The 20,181-nt window shown below is 38.5% G+C and overlaps 1 protein-coding gene across 5 annotated transcripts in view; it reads left to right on the forward strand.

Annotated features, from left to right (window-relative positions):
- UBR2 (ubiquitin protein ligase E3 component n-recognin 2) overlaps positions 1 to 20,181 on the forward strand; it is a 109,995-nt gene that overhangs the window by 17,739 nt on the left and 72,075 nt on the right. For 3 of the 5 annotated variants that reach the window (XM_005301245.5, XM_042855137.2, XM_042855138.2), the window contains exons 5-11: positions 1,000 to 1,130; positions 2,540 to 2,678; positions 3,938 to 4,000; positions 6,402 to 6,522; positions 12,839 to 12,946; positions 16,560 to 16,648; positions 17,917 to 18,015. In XM_005301245.5, the coding sequence (XP_005301302.2) occupies positions 1,000 to 1,130; positions 2,540 to 2,678; positions 3,938 to 4,000; positions 6,402 to 6,522; positions 12,839 to 12,946; positions 16,560 to 16,648; positions 17,917 to 18,015 (750 nt within the window). Of the gene's footprint in view, positions 1 to 999; positions 1,131 to 2,539; positions 2,679 to 3,937; positions 4,001 to 6,401; positions 6,523 to 12,838; positions 12,947 to 16,559; positions 16,649 to 17,745; positions 17,845 to 17,916; positions 18,016 to 20,181 lie in introns of all 5 variants that reach the window. The other 2 variants (XM_005301244.5, XM_065589533.1) reach the window with 2 other exon arrangements.

Below are 20,181 nucleotides of genomic sequence, written 5' to 3' on the forward strand. Positions count from 1 at the left end.
ATGTGATTGTTCCACCATAGTTTCTAATCACTTGTGTTTTGTCCAAAAATAAAACTATTATCTGCTAATTTTAGTTGCCAGTCTGGCTTGTGCTGTAGTTTGAGCAATGACATTATACTGCGGGGGGCTCAGTGAACCGACTTCATATTCTTTTGGGTTTTATTCTGTTTTCTTGTTAAGTTACAAAGATGCAATAACAGTTTAATATAAATCAGGGATATTAAGAATGAAACTGTTCTGGGTGCAAGCAGTCATTCTCCATTTCCTTTTCCAACCCTCCTTCCCCTCATTATCATTTAATTCCTTAATGTAGATGACACCTACAAATTTGGACCATTTCTATTTTTCACATGCATATGGGGTGAATTCAGTACATATTTCCCACCAGACTATAATCACGTCAGTGAGCCATTACGATCAAACTGGCATTCTTCAGTTTTTTGTGGAATTCATGCATGCTTTACAGACTTTTTTTCTGCACTGAATTTCTACTTTTGAAAATAAATTAGTAAGGTATGCAAAACTAGTGAATGGCTATAATTTTAAATTCCATGATGGCATTAAATGGGATAGTATACATTTAGTATTTACGTGTTTTGCATTTTGGTGTAAACTTTTAGTTTAGATGTGGTCATTGAGTACCACCATATCTTAGAAATATTTAACAAGAAATTATCATATGGTTACACAGAAACAGGCAAGAGGGAGAAGAGTGAAATATAGTATTTTGGAACCTGGAATCTTGTTAATAATTTGTAACGTACTATAACTAGTGTGAATACAAAATTTAACAAAAGGAAATGTGGCTTTGATAATTGTTGATACTATAACTTACTAAGTTAAATGAAATATGAACAATGAAATGTCCAATACAAGCAGGATAATGGGAATGAGGGTTTGAGCCCAAACCCAAATGGTTCTTGTTGTTGCTCATTTTCTTTGTTTAATTTTCCTATAATGTTTTTCTACTATCTAACTATAATCAATTTCACTTTTCAGGATCCTCTGGTGCATTTATCGGAAGATATGATAGCAAGAGCTTATAACATTTTTGCTATCATGTTTCAATATGCAGTAAATATATTAACATGGGAAAAAGAAAATGAATTGCCACCTGGTTTAGAGACCGTGTAAGTATATTCTTTGTGTTTGAGGTTTTCAAGACGTGCAGGTGTTTAAAGTATAAAACTTAAATGCTCACGTTAGTCTACATCCGTGACACTCACACTGCGGCTCACGAGCTGCAAGTGGCTCTTTAATGTGTCTTCTGAGCCTCTTTGCAGCACATCGTATTAAAACACTGATTTAATTATTAACGAGTCAGGATGCTTTTACTATGTCATTAACAAATTAAGTTATTAGTTTATTTGCTTTAAGAATTATATACATACAAACACACTAAATATTTTCCTTGTCATACTGTTTAAATATGAATAGTACTATAGTAAATGAAACAATGAAGTCGCACTACTGTGGCTCTTTTGGGTAAGCTGATCACTAATTTGGCTCCTGAACCATTGAGGTCTGTGTATCACTGGTCTACATGCTGTCTTCCTTTAACTCCAATAGGGCGATGATGTAGACAAGTGTCTTTCAAAACATTTTACAGTGGGGATCATACAGTGGAGCATCTCTCTTCTCTTTCATGATTGCATAGACCATCTCCAGCATTGGCTGGTGCTCAGCTAATAGCCTTGTAGCAGCTACAATTGTTTATGAGGAAAAATAGTATTTAATTCCATGTAGCAACTTAAAACAAGTAGGGGGGGTTGGTGCCACTTGACCAACCAGTTCCATTCAAACCCCCTCTGTTGGTCCATGAATTACAACTTGGGAATTATCACTCTAGATTGAAGTCAATAGAACTAGGAATAAAACATCTTTATTTAAAATTTGATTCTACTACAGTAGTTTCTTTTAGTTCTGCTTTGCGTGGGAAAATACTGTAAATGGTGGAAGTTAAAAAATTATATTTAACACTGATTTAAATTTTTTTGTCAAAAATATGGAGAACTGGTCTAATGGCTTTATTGGTTTAGTATCTTATGTTATGAAGTGGTAAACATAGATTTGCAAAAGACTTCTGAATTCTAGTTGCTTGGTGGAGAGAGACTATTATGGAGACCTAGAAAAGATAGGGGTAGGAAAAGAGTGCCAAAGCTATGGGAGAATAGTGTGTAACAGGTATGTTAGATAATTTTTCCTTACTAGAAAACTGCTAACCCAGAATAAAAAAAGTGCACAGAAGTAAAGTCAAGAATTGTCAGACTGACTTAATACTCTGCATCTTTACTCACTAGGCACTTAATCCTTCAAGGTGCTGAGCACTCCTATAAGGTGCAGAATGCCTTTAACTTCCACTGAAGTCAGTGGGAGTTGAAGGCACTCAGCAGCTTCAGGATAAAGCCTTGTTGATGTACATCATTAGTGCCAGGGTTAACCCAAGGTTAGAGAGATTCAGATTGTTGGAAATTATTAAAATTAAAAATAGATTAGACGCGAAGCACTTAATTATTTAACTTTGATCTTTATTTTATAGCGAGAAGAGTGACACTTACTACTGCATGCTTTTTAATGATGAAGTCCACACGTATGAACAAGTTATATACACTCTCCAGAAAGCTGTCAACTGTACCCAGAAAGAGGCCATTGGTTTTGCAACAACAGTAGACAGAGATGTAAGTAACTTCCTTGCTGGAACTTCAATTAAAAGTAAGGTCAGGGTGAATATATATGACTAAACTTAGTGCTTTTTTCCCTTTAAAGTGGTTGTGAGTCTTCCCAGTATTCTTTCTCTCCTCTCGCCTGTTGGCAGATAAAAGGCTTTCAGGAGGGAATAGAGAAGAGCTGGCAGTTTCACAGCAGCTGGAGAGAGCAGGGAATTTAGCGCCTAGTTGACTTTACCATAAGGGGCCCACTGATCAACTCAAGACCACCCTCCTTGCTCTGCACATCCCACAGCTGATTGTATGTGTTTGAGGATGGAATTCTTTTCTTCCAGGATACATTTGTGCCTCCTAGGAAAGGTATATTCTCATTTCTACATCAAGCCATTGGCCATTTCCTTCAGGGCAGGCACTTCCTCTAGGTCCTTCTTTCAGGCTATTCTTTGGTGATGGGAAATGAGTGGGTCAGTTTGGGGCCTCAAAACATCTAAAGTTAAATGTGACTTTTCAGTTATTTTCCCTGTCCCAGATAATATTTTTGTAATATCATTGGTTAGGCATCATATAACTTAAAAGGGACACTCCCCTGGTTAGGCTTAAAAAGTGCCAGACTTCTCCTATATTGTACATCCATACTTCAAGGATGATTGATTTTTATTTTTTTTATTTTTATTTTTAAACTGAACCTTGCTGCATGGTAAGAGATTGACACCTGAATTGATGTTTTGAAAGCAAACCAGTTCATATGTACTATAAAACAACTTGTGAGCCACTTTGTTTATAATACAACATGAATAAATCACTGTGCACATTTTTAATAGGCATATTTAACACTAAAGAAAGAATCACCGATTATAAGCTCCCCTAAATATTCAGGTAAAGCCAGCACTGCTATCATACTAGTCAGGTGAACCTATAGGCCTAACAAGCTTTACAATATCTTTTTAAAGGTATTAAAATATATCTTATGATATAAAATGTCCTATTTTTAAATTAGCTGGAAAAGAAGCACCTTCATACTAATACTATAAAATATGCTTGACATACATTAATAGGAATTAGTGTTGTTAAATTTTTGAATAAGAAGGTCACTGTCAGATACTTAGGAGCATATTAAGCTTTCTCTAGAAAGCAACTGCAAATGTGATTAACATAGATGGTGACTTATTGCCTGTGATTTACTGTTCTCATTACATTAGGACATAGAGTTTAAGCTTATCCTTGTGTTTCAACAAGCTACTTATTATCATCTTGTTTTTATGAATTTAAAGGGACGTAGATCAGTCCGATATGGAGACTTCCAGTATTGTGATCAAGCAAAATCAGTAATAGTGGTGAGTGATCTTACATGCTTAATCCATTCTTCTTAAATTCCCATAAAATGCTTAGTACAGTACTATTTTGATATTTTATGTGCAAAATATTAATTTTAACTAATAACTCTGTGGTGGAGGTTGAGGGTGGCAATACAATGCCGGTCTATACTTTCTCGCCTCTTTCTGTGGCCTAATCCTCATACCAGTGCACTTCCAGAAACAAGAATCTCAGGTCCAGGGTAGTTTTGACAAATCATATTTCCACCTCTGTAATTCTCAATACTTAATCAGCCTGTGGAGTAATGTTTTTATTTCACTCTTAAAGAGCGGAAAATATCTCATGGAAATTCTCATATTTACAAACTTTTCTCCTTTTCTTGATGGCTTTTTTTCCTTCAGTTTCTTGTTTTTAGGTACACTTGCATGAAAGGAGAATTTTTGTTACTTAGTTCATCTAATCTTAATTATTTCTTGCTTGAAATACTAATACTCTGTGATCACATTCAACTAGCTGTTGTCAGAGGGGATGACTTTAGGTTGGGAATATGCCTCAGAAGAATATATTCATAAGCAGCAAAGAACCCTGGGTTTTTTTAATGCAAGTGTCATGAATAATAAAGGTTTATGTCTTATACATTTGTGCTTGTCCTTTTTTAAGCTTTAGAATCAGAAAATGCATATTTACCCATGAGGCATCAGTGATTCTCTTAGTGTATACATTGTAGCTTGTGCCTTATTTAACATCTAGAAATTTTTAAATTTTAGACTAAACTGAATATAAGTTTGCAAATTCTACTTTAGAGTAACGTTAACAAATATTGCTGTCTAAAGAAAAGAGAGAAAATATTTCCAATCGCTAAGATTAAGTGTGTTACACAAATGTCTTTTTGTAGTTGATTTAAGGAACTGGGAAAATAATTTTCATGCTTCCAGATTGGAGCAGAGTTCTTACTGTGGAAATATTTACATCACTTTTTAAAGCAGTGCATTCCGGTAAAGTCGTGGGGAATTCTCATTAAAATACATGGTATATGTCACAGTAGTTTTGAGACTACACATCAGATCATACAAGTAAAAGTAATGTATAAAGTGCTTAAGCTATCCTAGAATCTTACATTTTATCAGTTAACACCAATAAAGTCAAAGAACTGAATTTGTTGTGTGTGTTACTATGGTAAAAAATTAACTTTATCAGTAAAAGCATAAGTCACTGAAATAGTTAACTGTTAAAACTTGTAAAACTGAAAATGTACTTAAGCTATAAAGATAAAAGTTGAATAATGTAAGGAAAACGAGCGAATTTATTCATAGGGAAATCTGTTTACCATCAGAGCTTTTCAAGTGAATTACCTGTGTGAAACAGTCTAATACTATACATACAATAAATTATTTTGGTTTTCATTCAGTTTTACTAACTGAAGTGACTGTCTTCAAGTATTGAAGTATTTTGGAAAAAACATAATTTCATATCTCTGTGAACAGGCTTGCATGCTGCATGCTTGTTTAGGTTCCAGAAACGTATATAATTACTTTTCAAAATTTGGCATTGTATTTAGTTGAAGGGACACCATCAACTTGAAAATTGCATTTCCAAATCAGTTATCTTTACCTATTGTTGTTACAAGTAATCCCAAAGGTTAGTAGCACAGTAAGAGATCAAAAGGGAAATATATTTCTTTAATTTCAGTGTATTTACTTTGTGGATGATTAGTTTCACTATTTTCTTGGTAATCAGCTGCTGTGTCACTCTTACGCATTTGCTCTGGAGGGAGTTCACTTTGATACTTTCTGCCTGAGGTTTTTCAAGAGGGTGCTTATCAGTAAGAGGCAGGTATTAGATGTGTGCCGAGGAGGAGAGGAAAGGTGGTGGGGAGGGGCAGCTAAGCATGTTGGGTGTTAGTTTTTGACCTGGCCAAAAGACCCTTCAAAACATTTTTTTATTGAAAATTTTTATAACAAACTGTTATACTGTTTCAGTGCTCAGTCAGAAAATTATAAAGTGCACTCCTGTTTATCTGAATGGCCTGGGGGATATTCAAAATGTCTGGTTAACTGGGGTTCTGCTAATCGGAAGTGCTATTAACTAATATAGGCCTAATTTGGGTGGGGAAAGGGAGAACACACTATGGATATCAAAGGGAATTCAGAAAACTGGAATTATACTGGATTTTTTTTTGTTTTCAGCTAAAAAATTTAAGAATAAAATTGAGTTTTCCTTGTTAATGTACTATTGGAAATAATCCTGTGCTGGATGTGGAAGAACTATGATGGATTGCCTATTAATAATAGGTCTCCATTTTAATTTCTATGATCAAATTTAATTTAGTGTATAGAATGCTATGTGTTTCTGTACAACAAAACTTATCTTTCCTGATATACACTTTTAACTAAGTTTCCCCCTTCTCTTTTCTTTTTTAAGAGAAATACCAGTCGCCAGACAAAGCCACTGAAGGTTCAGGTTATGCATTCATCTATTGTTGCCCATCAGAGCTTTGGTTTGAAGTTCCTGACTTGGCTTGGCAACATTATTGGATATTCAGGTAGGCAAATTCAAACACTTTTTCTATAGACTAGAGGATAATTTAGAGGCTAACTTAATGCTAAAAAAATCATACTTTTTTTTATATTAAAATAGCTTACCTCAAATACATAACATGTTAGACTAACCACTAATAACTTTTGACACACTTCATCCTATTGTCCACGCGTGGATTCGTGCTCCCTGACTCCCATATGAAAGCGCTTTATGTATTCACCATACTAAAATTGGGGGAATTGAGCATAAACAGTTTGAGAATTGCTGTTGAGTTGTGTGTGCTAACAGCGTACCCCTCAGCCCTTGATCACTTTTAAATGAATGAAATACATTAAAACATGGACACCTTGAATAGATGTGAATAATACTTTTTTATTTAATGAGAACTGATTGTTTCGTATCTGTCACAGTATAACTAGAACAGCAAAAGTGTACTTAATGTTCTCAAATCCAAGGAGTGTGAGAGAGGAAGTGAGCCAATGAAGCACTGAACAGATGTTCAGAAGAAGATTCCCTCTGTAGAAGGAGGGAATCAAGGTATGCAGTCTCATTTCATGGGGAGTATCTTGTGAATTCTAGATGAAGGGCTCTCTTCCCTCTCATACAGCAGCATTCTTATGGTTGTGGTTAGGGAAAAGGAAGTAGGGAAATATAGCTTATTAATGAATTATGGGCCTATCTGTGGGATTTACATGGCACTATGGTCCTGTTTAAAGAGGACTCTGTTAATGTGAACTAGGTACCTTTAATTTCATGCCTGCAATGGCCACCCTGGGAAGTTACAGTGCAGCTTGCTAGCATGTGCTGCAGTTCACATCCCCATAGTCTGAACTGCGGGGCCATGTAGACGTAACCTATCTCTTAGCCAACTGTAAAGGGACAGAAGTGGATTAAGAGGGAGGAGCTTTGGCATGGTTATCGAAATACAGCTATAACCCCACTAAAAATTATTGTGTTGTGCTGTGTATGTCCAAAAATTCTCTAGGGTTATTAGCATAGTATCACCTGCAACATCATAGAATCATAGGACTGGGAGGGACCTCGAGAGGTCATCTAGTCCAGTCCCTTGCACTCATGGCAGGACTAAGTATTATCTAGACCAACCTTGACAGGTGTTTGTCTAACCTGCTGTTAAAAACCTCCTATGATGAAGAGTCTACAACCTCCCTAGGCAATTTATTCCAGGGCTTAACCACCCTGACAGGTAAGAAGTTTTTTCTGATGTTCAACCTAAATCTCCCTTGCTGCAATATAAACCCATTGCTTCTTGTCCTATCCTCAGTGGTTAAGAAGAACAGTTTTTCTCCCTCCTCCTTGTAACAACCTTTTATGTACTTGAAAACTATTATCATGTCCCCTCTGTTTTCTCTTTTCCAGACTAAACAAACCCTATTTTTTCAATCTTCCCTCATAGGTCATGTTTTCTTAGACCTTTAATCATTTTTGTTGCTCTTCTCTGGGCTCTCTCCAATTTGTCCACATCTTTCCTGAAATATGGTGTCCAGAACTGGACATAATACTCCAGTTGAGGCCTAATCAGCGTGGAGTAGAACAGAAGAATTACTTCTCATATCTTGCTAAGAACTCTCCTACTAATACATCCCAGAATGGTGGTGTGTGTGGTTTTTTTTGCAACAGTGTTACACTGACGACTCATATTTAGCTTGTGGTCCACTGTAACCCCCTGATCCCTTTCTGCGGTACTCCTTCGCAATCATTTCCCATTTTGTATGTGTGCAACTGATTTTTCCTTCCTAAGTGGAATACTTTGCATTTGTCCTTATTGAATTTCATCCTATTAACTTCAGCCCATTTCTCCAGTTTGTCCAGATCATTTTGAATTTTAATCCTATCTTCCAAAGCACTTTCAACCCCTCCCAGCTTGGTATCATTACCATATCTAATTATGCATTAGTTTGAATGATTGAACATGTAGTTCATTTTCATATAATTTAATATATAAAGTTATGGAAATCAAAATTTTCTGACTGGGTGGTGGTAGTGCATGTGTTTGGTAATATACTGCACGTGCTATATATCTGGGTTTATTGTGAGTATGAACTAATGGAGAGGCAAATGGAATATACAGTTTCGAGGAATGTTTACTCGGATTTTCAAGCAAAACTTTCAACCTGGCATTATCTGTATCTCCTTTTTTGTGAGCTCAATTTTGTTGCGCAATTAAGTGTGCTAGCCACTTAGAAGTCCAAGTACCAGATTGCACCTGCATATAAGTGACTTAAACATTTGAGTGAAAGTGAGGGTCAAATAATTGCAGATGCCACATTGTACCTACAGTTTTGTGCCCACAACTGACTAAATTAAACCTTTTTATGATTCAGAAGGAAAAAAATATTGTATATTTGCTGGTGAGAATAATATGCTTGCATCCTAATTTCTGAACTCTCTGTATTGGTAGGAAATAAGACATGGTTCTCTTGTAGTTACTTTGCTGAATGATTTAAGCATCTCAGAAATGCAATATTGTACTCTCTGAGGTGTCATCTTATGAAATGGGAGTTAGAAATTTAAAAATGGTCGTCTTTGGCCTTTTCCAGATTCTGCCCACCAATTTGTGCAAACCTCAGATCCGCTGAGCACCTTTCACAGGGTCTGAAGGAAGGAGGGGAGAAATGTGCTGCAGAGGTGGTTGAGCCCCAATTCTGCATTGGCAGAAGGAGAGCCACATATGAAGCGTCTATTCTGTCCATCTAGGAGTAATGATCTGGGCCTTCATATTTTGTGAAATCAATGTCAAGCCTTTGCCAGTGCATGAAGCCGAAAGCTTATTCTGGCATTTTCATAATGGGATGCAAACTCCATAATAAACCAACAATAAACTAGCAAACATATAGTTCTTCTTATCCTTTTGAAAATAAACTGTCTAGTCACCTTTTATTGGACAGTGTGGTGGAGTTCTTATTCCTCATCTTTCCCAATATAAGAGCGAACAAACTGAATGTTAGGAGTTTACTGTGCATCCACAGTGGGGGGATTGTTATAGCTGCACATGAAATGAAAAGGTCACTCCCCTCCCATTATCACCATGCTGAACAACCTGTCGTAATCAGACTCCTTCAATAGGACATAGAAAGGGAAAAGTGTAATCTGTCAGCATTATTCCTTTTAGTTGGATGTTTTATGTTGGTCAACCTGCTGTAAAATTTTAAAAAGGAAGTTGAAGCAAATCATGTTGTGCAGCAGTCTCCTGAGACCCATATTAACCTTATGTAGGACTGGAAAGTCCTTTTTACAAAACGTGTGTGGTTATAGAAGCATAACTGGAACAGCATATTCAATAGCAAATGCGGAGATTGCCCTAAAGATTCTACTACCTAAGTAGGTTTCATATTTCTGAAATGTTCCTATGGGCCCGCCACACTGATAATCTCTAACCTTGTCTCTTGGTGACCACGTTATCCCTCTGATGCCATGCTCAACATGACTTGGGCAATAAAATAGTTCCATTAAAAATATGCCACTATTTAATCCCTGTCCTTTCAAAAATAGGTTTTTTTAGATATAGTTGCAGAAAGCATGTTTGTGATTTAATAATAATTATTGTGAATGGACTTCTTACTGCAGAGTTTTAGTTTGTATCTTTCTGCCACCCTTGTCTTTTCCCCTGCAATTACATAGACTTTTTTTTTCTTTGAAGTACATTTCATATGTTGCTTAAAGAAGAAATATCTAGGAAACTTTTATGTTTTTATGGAGGAGACAATTGTTGCTTTTTAAATGCAGGAATTTTTGAGATTTGTTTCTGATGAACTCCCTCTAGCAATCTAAGCTGATAGAGAAGAGTTCTGACTCTTACAGCTGTTCACCAGGTTTGGACAAAAAGTACAGTCTCCTTTTAAAATCCAAACCCAAACTGTTTGCCCTAGATATAAAAAAAAGTAACATTGAAAAAAATCTCTGTAGGGAGAGGAAAAAATAACTCTATTTGTATCCATTAGCGCTGACCTGTGCACAGCTCCTATTAAATTAACTGGGTTCTGCACATCCACTGGGTTCCATGCTTAGAGCCCTGCGTAGATACAAAATTTGTATCCACATCAGATCCGCAAGCTGCAAAAATGTGGATATCTGCAGATGTGCAGGGCTCTATCCATGCTCACTGATCCAATAGGACTAGGGCCTAGAATTCTGCTTTGGGAAAGTACATGCATAATGATTATTGCTGTCAGTGTGATCAATTCACAAATGGCAATGTAAACTTCCACCTTGGAACTTCTTATTTTAGGATGATAGAGTTTCAATTTCTTTTGTTTGGAAACAGTATTAAACTGTTGCTTTTTGAGTAGATTGTGAGCAACAGCATACATTGTGTCATAATTACCATCCTTCATCCTTCCCAAAGATCCGCAGAAGAGGAGGCTTAGGGACTAATCTTTTTTGGAAATAAATCATGGGATTCTGTTGTTGGCAAATATTCATTGCAGCTTTTTTCCCCATAAGAGATTAATTGAATTTCCAGGTTTTAATCCTCAAAATTCCCCTTTCCCATCAATAAATTAAAAGGGAAAATTTGCTGGTTCTCATTGCTAAAATTGTCCATGCGTTGATTAGATTTTTTTCCCCATGAAAATCCATTATTAGAAAACATCTTTTGGGGAATGGGGTTTCGTTTTTATCCTGTACATTCACATACATAGAGAAACTTTCTGTTTTATAATTCAGCTAATTATAATAAAATGGCATTTGGGGATATACTTCTAAAGCTTTCTACTCAAAACCCCCCCTTGTGGGCCAAGCCTGGTTGCATGGGATTGGGGCAGATACCAGAATTTGGATGTATATAGTATTATAAAAGGGGAAGGTCATAAAATTTATGGGATTAAATTAAGAGTTTTTCTTTATATTCATTAAGTTCTCCAATAGTGAGATATGTTAACCTGTGAAATAAACTCTCAACAAAATAAGTGGAAGCTACTGGTAAATTTATAGTGAATGGTCCTGTATTGTCACAAAGATAAACTAGATGACTTAATAGGTTTGTCCATCTCCAGGTTTTGAAACATTGGAAGCATGTAGTCTTCATGAGCTATTTCTAATGTGTATTTATTAATCAGCTGCTGGGTATGGGGCATTGTATAAAAACACATAAAGTGAAAATTTTTTTAAAATGGTGTAGGTAGCCATTTTTATAATGTTCTTCGTCCATTGAACTGATAAAGAACCTAATTTCCTTTGCATCTTCCTTTCTCTTTCCTGGTCTCTTTCATGATAAAACACAACCATTTTCAGACCTGGGTGTTTAAAATTAGGCTCCTAGAACTACATTTATGCAGCTAAATCAAGATGGACTGATTTTTTTTCAAAGGTGCTGAGCCCTTGATTTCACTGGGATTTGAGAGTGCTCAGAGCTTCTGAAAATGAATAATTTATCTGTCTAAATGGCTTAAGGAATCTAATTTTAGACACCTGAGTTCAAAAAATTTTGGCTCATAACTTGTCATGATAACAGTTTATATGCAAACAGTTCTTGAAACAATTTGCTTTTAGTAGTTAACTTCCTCAAGAGAGGAAAAATGTACGCTCATTAAGCCTGGAATAAGGAGTCAAGAGATTTAGTCAGGTCTCTGCTCAGATACAGATTTATTATCTTGGTATCTAGGGGCAGAAGTACATGAATTTAGGGTGGAATTTTTTTAAAAGTGCAATTTATGCACATTGAAAAATCTCATCCAGTTACGTTGAAAGACTACCAAACTAAGGATATTTTATTAAAGGGAAAAATAATTGCCCCTCCTAATTTCCGATGCAGCCATTTGTAGGCAGAAATGCAACACTTTTGCTGCATGGGAGGCCAGACATTAGAGTCTTCTGCTCATCCTGCTGAAAGCACACTAACCTCCTTGCACAGGATTGGAGAGATAGAATCGTGCTGGACCAGGTGAACAAGGAGGATATGGTCAATTGGTTCCTGTAGATTAGGAAGCCACTGACTAAAACACATGGGAAGTAGGAACCAGTGTTTATGTCCACTGCTCCAACAGGCCTTTAATCCTCTGCCTTATTCACTTTGAGTGTGCCCATGATCAGTTTATAATAGATATGCCCCTGCCCTGGCTCTCCCCTTCCCCCAGAATTAACTCTTATTTTGTTTCTTATTATGAGAGGACAGTTCAAAAGCAAAAGAAAGTGGACGCTATATGTCAGGCCTTGATTATTTTTGCTTGGTGAGATTAAAAAATATATAAGATGTACACTCAGTATATTATGTAAACTTCCATTATGGTACATACACGTTTAAAAGTAACTTTTTAATATTAACTAACTTTTGTATATTTATTCCGTGATTTGTTTTTGTTAAGATGGCCTTCGTCGAATATTGTGTCAGGTTGGTTTACAGGAGGGACCAGATGGTGAAAATTCTTCTCTTGTTGATAAACTAATGCTGTCTGATTCTAAACTGTGGAAAGGTGAGTTGTCTCCCACTTTTTTAAAGAAAATGACTTTGTATGTGCTAATAGAAAGCACTCTGGTGACCACTTTATTTTGTTGAATCTGTTCATGTTTTAGGCAGTTTTTATTGCCATCCATTATAAATGCAATTGCCTGTTTACAGATATACTGTGTTTTACCTCGTCCCAAATTTGGATTATGCTGAATTGTGAAATTATGGGATGGCCCTTTCAGCACTATATTGAAGGTGGAGTAGAGCTTTCTGTTTAGAACAGACTTCTAGAGCTGTAAAATTTACATGTGTATACATATTGACCTGAAAATTGCTACGCCAGTTGAAGGCCCAGAGTAGAGACAGTAGCACAAATATGCAGTCCTTTGGGGTTCCTGAGACAGAGGCACATTCCTCAAAATGGTCTAATTTTAAAATGTGCTGGTTCTGTATAAAGACAGACAGATGCAGAGCTATTGTTTCAGGCTGTATTCAAACCCACTGAGCCGAGAACACCCTATGGAAATGACTGCAGCAGTTCACACACCTGTAAGTCTCCTGTGCTGCTATTCCAAAGTGCTTTAAAATCCACAGGTTTAATATGATTGGCCTGAAAATTGTTGTCAGTTCAGAGAGTGAACTGCTGGTAGAGTCTGATGCAAATTTTGAGTCCTTTGGTCTAGGGCATCCTGAGATACAGCCCCTCCAAAATGACCTGTTTTTAAAATGACATTTGAAACAAACATTAGAAAACCAGGAAATATGTAGTTTGTCCCTGTGGCAGTGAATGGGAATATAACACAACATTACCAATCCCAAACACATCCCACTTCCTTGATGCCTCCACAACTCCAGATCTACGTGCTATTGATGTGTTTCCAGGTACCCTCACTGTGCGCTGTGCACAACGTTGGTCTGAGGAGTAGTAGGCGGGATTGGCAGACATCTCCCTAGGTGCTAAGTGTATGTTTACACTGCAATTAAAAACCTACGGCTGGCCTGTGCCAGCTGACTCAGGGTAAGGGGCTGTCTGATTGCAAGGTAGACATTGGTGCTTGGGCAGGAGCCCAGGCTCTAGGACAGGCCTGCACAACTCGTAAAGCGGCGAGGGCCGTGTTACTCCAAAGAAAACAGCTGAGGGCTGAAACCCCTGACCCTCCCGAAACCCCCCACAGCGCTGCTGAACCCCCCCCCCAGCGCCGCCCAGCCCCCTCCCAACACCTCCCCTCCAGCGCTGACCACCCCGTGGAAACAAACCCTCCTTCCCTAGCGCCGCCCCACCGAAACAGCGGTATTGAACCTTGATAATATGTTATAGCAGGCCCCTAAGGTAGTATAATTAAGGTAAAAGAAAACTCTTTTTGCTAGAAGTAGAATAAGATCTTCCCCCCACTTTGTAATCAATTGCCCTGTTGAATGAATGAGGGATGGGAGCCAGACCAGATCAGTAGAACAGGTCAGCTACCGAATCACCACTCGCCTCCTCAGCTCACCTGCCACTGCCCGCTCGCCTCCTGAGCCGCCGGCTCACCTGCCCACCCGCCACTGCCCGCCCACTTGCCTCCTCAGCTGCTGGCTCACCTGCCCCCCCCCCCCGCTTGCCTCCTCAGCCGCCCCCTCCCGGCTCGCCTACTCACCCCCTGCCACTGCTCGCCTCCTCAGCCGCCATCCCCCCCGCCACCGGCTCACCTGCCCCCCCACCACTGCCCGCCTGCTCACCTCCTCAGCCCCTCCCCGGCTCGCCTACTCACCCCATGCCTCTGCCTGCCTGCTAACCCTCCTCAGCCCCCCCCCCCCCGCCGCCAGCTCACCTGCCCCCCCCCCACTGCCCGCCCACCTCCTCAGCCCCTCTCCCTCACCCACTGCTTGCCTACTCACCCCCTGCGGGCTGCACAGTGAGCCCACGTGGGCCGCATGTTGTGCAGGTCTGCTCTAGGACACTGAGGTGGGAGGGTCCAAATGCTCAGGCTGTATCCCCTTGCCAAATATCTACACCGCAATTAAATGACCTCTTAGCCTGAGCCAGAGCTAGCTGGCACGGGTCAGCTGCAGGTGTCTAATTGTAGTATAGACCTACCCTAAGGCTATGTGTATGCTGCCCCTCAGTTCAGACTGTGTGGGTATGAATAGCAGTGTGCACTAACGTGCTGCACTGTAACTCTGCAGGTGCGAATTAAATGGTTCCTAGCCAGGACTTCTGTGTTCTAATTCCACTTCTGCCATTAACTTTTTGGGTGTCCTTGGTCAAGTGGCTTTCTTTGCCTCAGTTTCCCCACCTGCAAAATGGAGATAATGACACTGACCCACCTCACAGAGGAAATTAGGCTGATGATGATTATACGTTAATGTGAACTAGGAACCTTTTAGATTGTGTCCGCAGCACTCACATGAGGGAGTTACAGTGAAGTGCTTTGTGCACTGTTCACACCCTTATGGTCCAAACTGCAGAGCAGTGTAGACAAGCCCTTCAACTAAATGAAGGATAATGTGATGCAGACTCTGTGTGAGGGACTCATTAGAGCAGGGGTTTAAGCACACTTTAAAGTTTCTCCCTTACTGCTTTCTTTCATCCTTCCTGCTGACCTCCAAATGTCGAGAAATGTATAGCGCTGTAAACTGATTCCCATTCTAATGGTTCCAGTAGGCAAATGAGAAGAGTTAGGGTTGCATGTAGCATGGGAAGAATGGCCCTACTTGTACTTTTCCTGATTTTCTAATACTTTATTTTGTGTGGTTGAGTATTTTCCTTGTCTTCAGAATTTTCTGTTTTTGGCTGCAAACTTCAGTGTTCTTGAAGCTTATGAGGCACTGATAATAGACCATCTCTTTCCTTTACCAGAGGTGGTGGTGGTTTGTTGTTGTTGTTGTTGTTGTTGTTGCAGTTGCAGAATCTCACATGTAAACAGGCTGTAGAATGAAAGTTCAGACTTCTAGTGTAACTTTTGGAACTACACCTCTACCCCTATTTAATACTGTCCTCGGGAACCAAAAAAATCTTACCGCATTGTAGGTGAAACTGCTTTACATCGAACTTGCTTTGATCCCCCCCCGGAGCGCCACTTTACCGCGTTATATCCGAATTCGTGTTATATCGGGTCGCGTTCTATCGGGGTAGAGGTGTATTTGCCAATTTTCAGGGGGAACAAATATCTATAATCATTCCACATCAAACATTTTAAAGTGTTTAATTATTGGTATTTGACTTAAAACTGATCTATAAAGACTTTGTTTTTAAAAACGATGTTAACAACTGAATTAGTGGCAGAATTTATGTGGAGAAATAGAAAAAATAACACAAAACATATATTTTAAAACCTAAGAAGGAACTATTTTAGAACTATTATCTGACAAATCCTGAGTTCGCTGTTTTTTGTATTTCCTTGCAACAGTTGACTCTGTCCTTAATGGTGCTGAAAAATGTAGGGAAGAAGAAATAACCCTACAGGAAAAGTACTTTTGGGGTGGACCTGAAGCTTTTCCTCTCCATTTTCTACCAACTGCCAAATGTTATCAAAGCACTCTTCCCTCTGGATTGGAGGGCAGAATTTCTTCTTTCTTTACGAGGCTACCATTACAGTTGCTTCTATAATAATCTGACAGTCAATAATGGCAAAATAATATGTAACTTTTCTTAACAGGAGCTAGAACCATGTACCATCAGTTATTCATGAGCAGTCTACTTATGGATTTGAAATACAAGAAACTTTTTGCTATCCGGTTCGCAAGAGTAAGTAACTTATGATGAATGGAAAATGCTTCAAAATATAGCCTAGAAAACAGTTTCAAGTAGAACATACAAAACTAATGATACTCTGTTAGGAATATTGGTTGGGATTGTTTGTTTGCCTTTTTGAAACTCTTTAAATGAGAACTTCTATTGATTTCCTTCTGTGTTCAAAAACTTAGTTATCATAGTACCTTACCACCCATCAAGAAAATAGGTCTTTTGGGTTCCCGATCTAATGCTGTTGTTAGATCATCTCTAACACAGAATGCATCATCTCTGATGTTGTATCCTTCCAAACCAACCATCTAGGGGCCCATTACTTGAGAAACAATCAATAACCATTGTTGGTAGTGCTACCCATAAGTGACCTCTGAAAGTCAACTACACTTAATATTATTTCTTGCAATAACTAATTTTTGAGATGCTTTTAATCAGCTTTCAGAGATTCTGCTCACTCTTGCCTCAAACAAATAACTTATTTTTAATTAGTAAGTAAAATAGTATTAGTCTTCATAGTGATAATTAGAATGGGTGAGTAGATTTTATGCATGTGTAACGCTGACAGACTGTTAGCAAAGGCGATAGAGCAGACTCATAATCTCTCTTTCTCTCTGTGGTCTCAGTGCCACTAGATGGGACAGAACACCACACCCAGAAGGTGTGTGGGTTACATACTTCCCCAGCTGAGGAAGCACGTCCAGAGCTTCAGAGACTTCCCAGTTGAAATCCTGGATGAGTCCACTTGTAACGCTGACAGACCCTGGTTATTGGCGGTCAAGATCGAACCTGGGACCTCTGGAGCTTAGTGCATGAGCCAAAAGCCAACTGGCTGTTAGCTAAGGCTGTAGAGCAGACTCATAATCTGTCTCTCTCTAAGTGGTCTCAGTGCCACTAGATGGGACAGAACACCACACCCAGAAGGTGTGTGGGTTACGCATGGGCTGGTAAATTGTCATCCCACTCTGCAAGGTTTCCTCTTAATGATGGCTCAATACCACTGTGTATCATAGTGTTGAATACCCCCAGTGCAGACATTGAATTTAAAGCAAACATCAGGTCAGTGTGGATTAGAGGTGAATTTCCCCCTTGTTGTTTAGAATTACCGGCAGTTGCAGAGAGATTTTATGGAGGATGATCACGAGCGGGCAGTGTCGGTGACTGCTCTATCTGTCCAACTCTTCACTGTACCTACTCTGGTGAGTAGTGCTTGCCTTTTTTAAAAACTGATAGTTGGCACTCCTTGCCTTTTTTTGCCTCCTTCTTAATAGAACTATGAGCGATTGCAGAGTGATTATGTGAAAGATGACCACGACAGAGAGTTCTCAATTGCTGACCTCTCAGTACAGATATTCACAGTGCCTTCACTTGTAAGTACTAAAGACTAAAAAAAGAAACTCCTTTTTTTTGTTAGGAGCTGCACTAAGATCTTGAGTTTATAGACCGCTAGATTTCTCCGAACGTTTGTAGTACTACTGTGCAAATCAGTGTGCTGCTGGCTTTATGAAAACTAATTAGTAGTTTGTAAATATAGGTACAATTTACTAAGTGGAATTGGACCTATGCTGCTAAATTTTGAATCTGTATCAGAACTTCCCAGAGTACATGGGTATATGGACCTATTCTTTTGTTTTGGACACGTCTCTTAATTTTTTTCCATTAATGAATATATATATATAGAGAGGTTACCACTTAATAATACAGTAGTTTTAACTTCTGACTATGCCAAATGTCCATGGTAGGTGTTGTAGGGTGTGTTCACAGAGCACACTGCTCCATGGTGTGGCACTGCAGCTCCCATACCTCAGTTCTCTTTTTGATTCTCCATTCCACCCATAAGCAGCCAGGAATGTTCACATAAGGTTCCCTGTCTTGGGGTCTGATTTATTAAATCCTCACAGAATAAATCTGCAGTTCCTTTGGCCCTTCTAGGTTCAAATTCTTCTTTCCTTGGGGCTTCTAATTTATCCTTCCTTCAGGCTAGCTTTCTCTCAGCTCCCCAGTTCTCTCTATGCCTGAGGACATCAGCCAATCTCACTCTATCCTTTGGGCTTTTCTGGCTTCCCCAGCCCACCACCATCCTGGTTCTACCACAGGAGAACCTCCTTGCAGATCTCTCCTGACTCTTGGTTCCCCTTGACTGTGAACTGAGAACACTCCTTTTTAACTTAAATGGACAGACCAACCTGTTACAACAAGCTTTCTATTAAAAATCAACTACTGCCTTTTGCAGAATCTTGAAAACTTTTTTCTAACAGAAACATGTCTGTCTGTATATCATAAATTATTTTTTAAAGTGAAGAATACTTAAAAAGAGTAGATGAACTCAACAGAGATTCTGTCTTCATGAAGATGTCTTTGGAAATTAAATAAAATGAGGAAAGAAAATCTGACTTGCATAGAATGTTTCTAAAAAGAATGCTGTTGGAAGTTTTCCAAGTGGAATCAACTTAAAGGTAGATCTAAATTTCTGAGACTGTATGGAAATCATGGCAGTCAGGTAGGTGTCTTAAGAACTGATTTCAGGATAACTGTTCTAAATTGTGATTTGTTTTTAACAGTTTTCTAGGTGCTGGAGGTGTCAGCTGGTAATTCTTGCCTCTTGATTCAGGAAGTCAGGGTTCTCTTCCTAGCTCTGTCACTGACTTGCCCTGTACGCTAGGGCATACCACTTAAACTCAGTTTGCTCTTCTGTAAAATGGTATCACCACCATTTGCACTGGTATTGTGGGGCTTATCTAGGTAATGTTAGTAAAATACTTTGAATAATTTAAATAAAAAAATATGTTTTAAAGCATGTTCCCAAAATAAAATATTTTTTTAAGAAGTGTTGTGTTATCAGAAAGAAAGAAGCCTAAAAGGAAGTGTGAAAGAGGTGAGAGTTGTAGCCATAAGGATTGAGACAAAGAAAAAAAATTTTTTTTAAAGTATGAGGATAATATTTTAAAAAAGATCAATTACATTAGAGTCAAAAGCCTCAGTCTCATTTCCAGGTTCTTTGCTAGCACATGTCCCCATCTAAAGCCATTATGTATTGGCTTAACTTAATTAACCCTATTAATCCTATTAAAAATTGCTCTTGTACAATACTGTCATTTGGTTGTATATGCAATATAATCATGTACTTTGTATGGCCTTGATCCAGCAAGGTATTTAAGCATGTGCCTGACTTTTAAGTACACAAATAATCATTTTGGATTCTGTGGGATTGCTCATGTACTTAGTTAGACATATTTCTAATTATCTTGCTGAATTAGGGACCAATCCTTCAGGATGACCACACACTTAAATTAGACTGCATTTTTGGTTTAAGTTTTTATCACTTAGTGCTTTTTTTGTGTATAGTGTAGTAAATTATCAGGGCACGTAAAAACATGTTTAAACTGGTGAATTAAAGAATGGAAAGTCCTCAAAGGTAGTGGGCAAAATTTTCTGAAGGGCCTCGTGATGTAGGAGCCTAAGTTCCATTGAAAGTCCATGGCACTTAGACCCCTTAATCAATTACTGGGTGCTGAAAAGTTTACCCAGTAAACAAC

The sequence above is a fragment of the Chrysemys picta genome, chromosome 3, assembly GCF_011386835.1.
Source record: "Chrysemys picta bellii isolate R12L10 chromosome 3, ASM1138683v2, whole genome shotgun sequence".
In the NCBI taxonomy this organism is placed as follows: domain Eukaryota; kingdom Metazoa; phylum Chordata; order Testudines; family Emydidae; genus Chrysemys; species Chrysemys picta.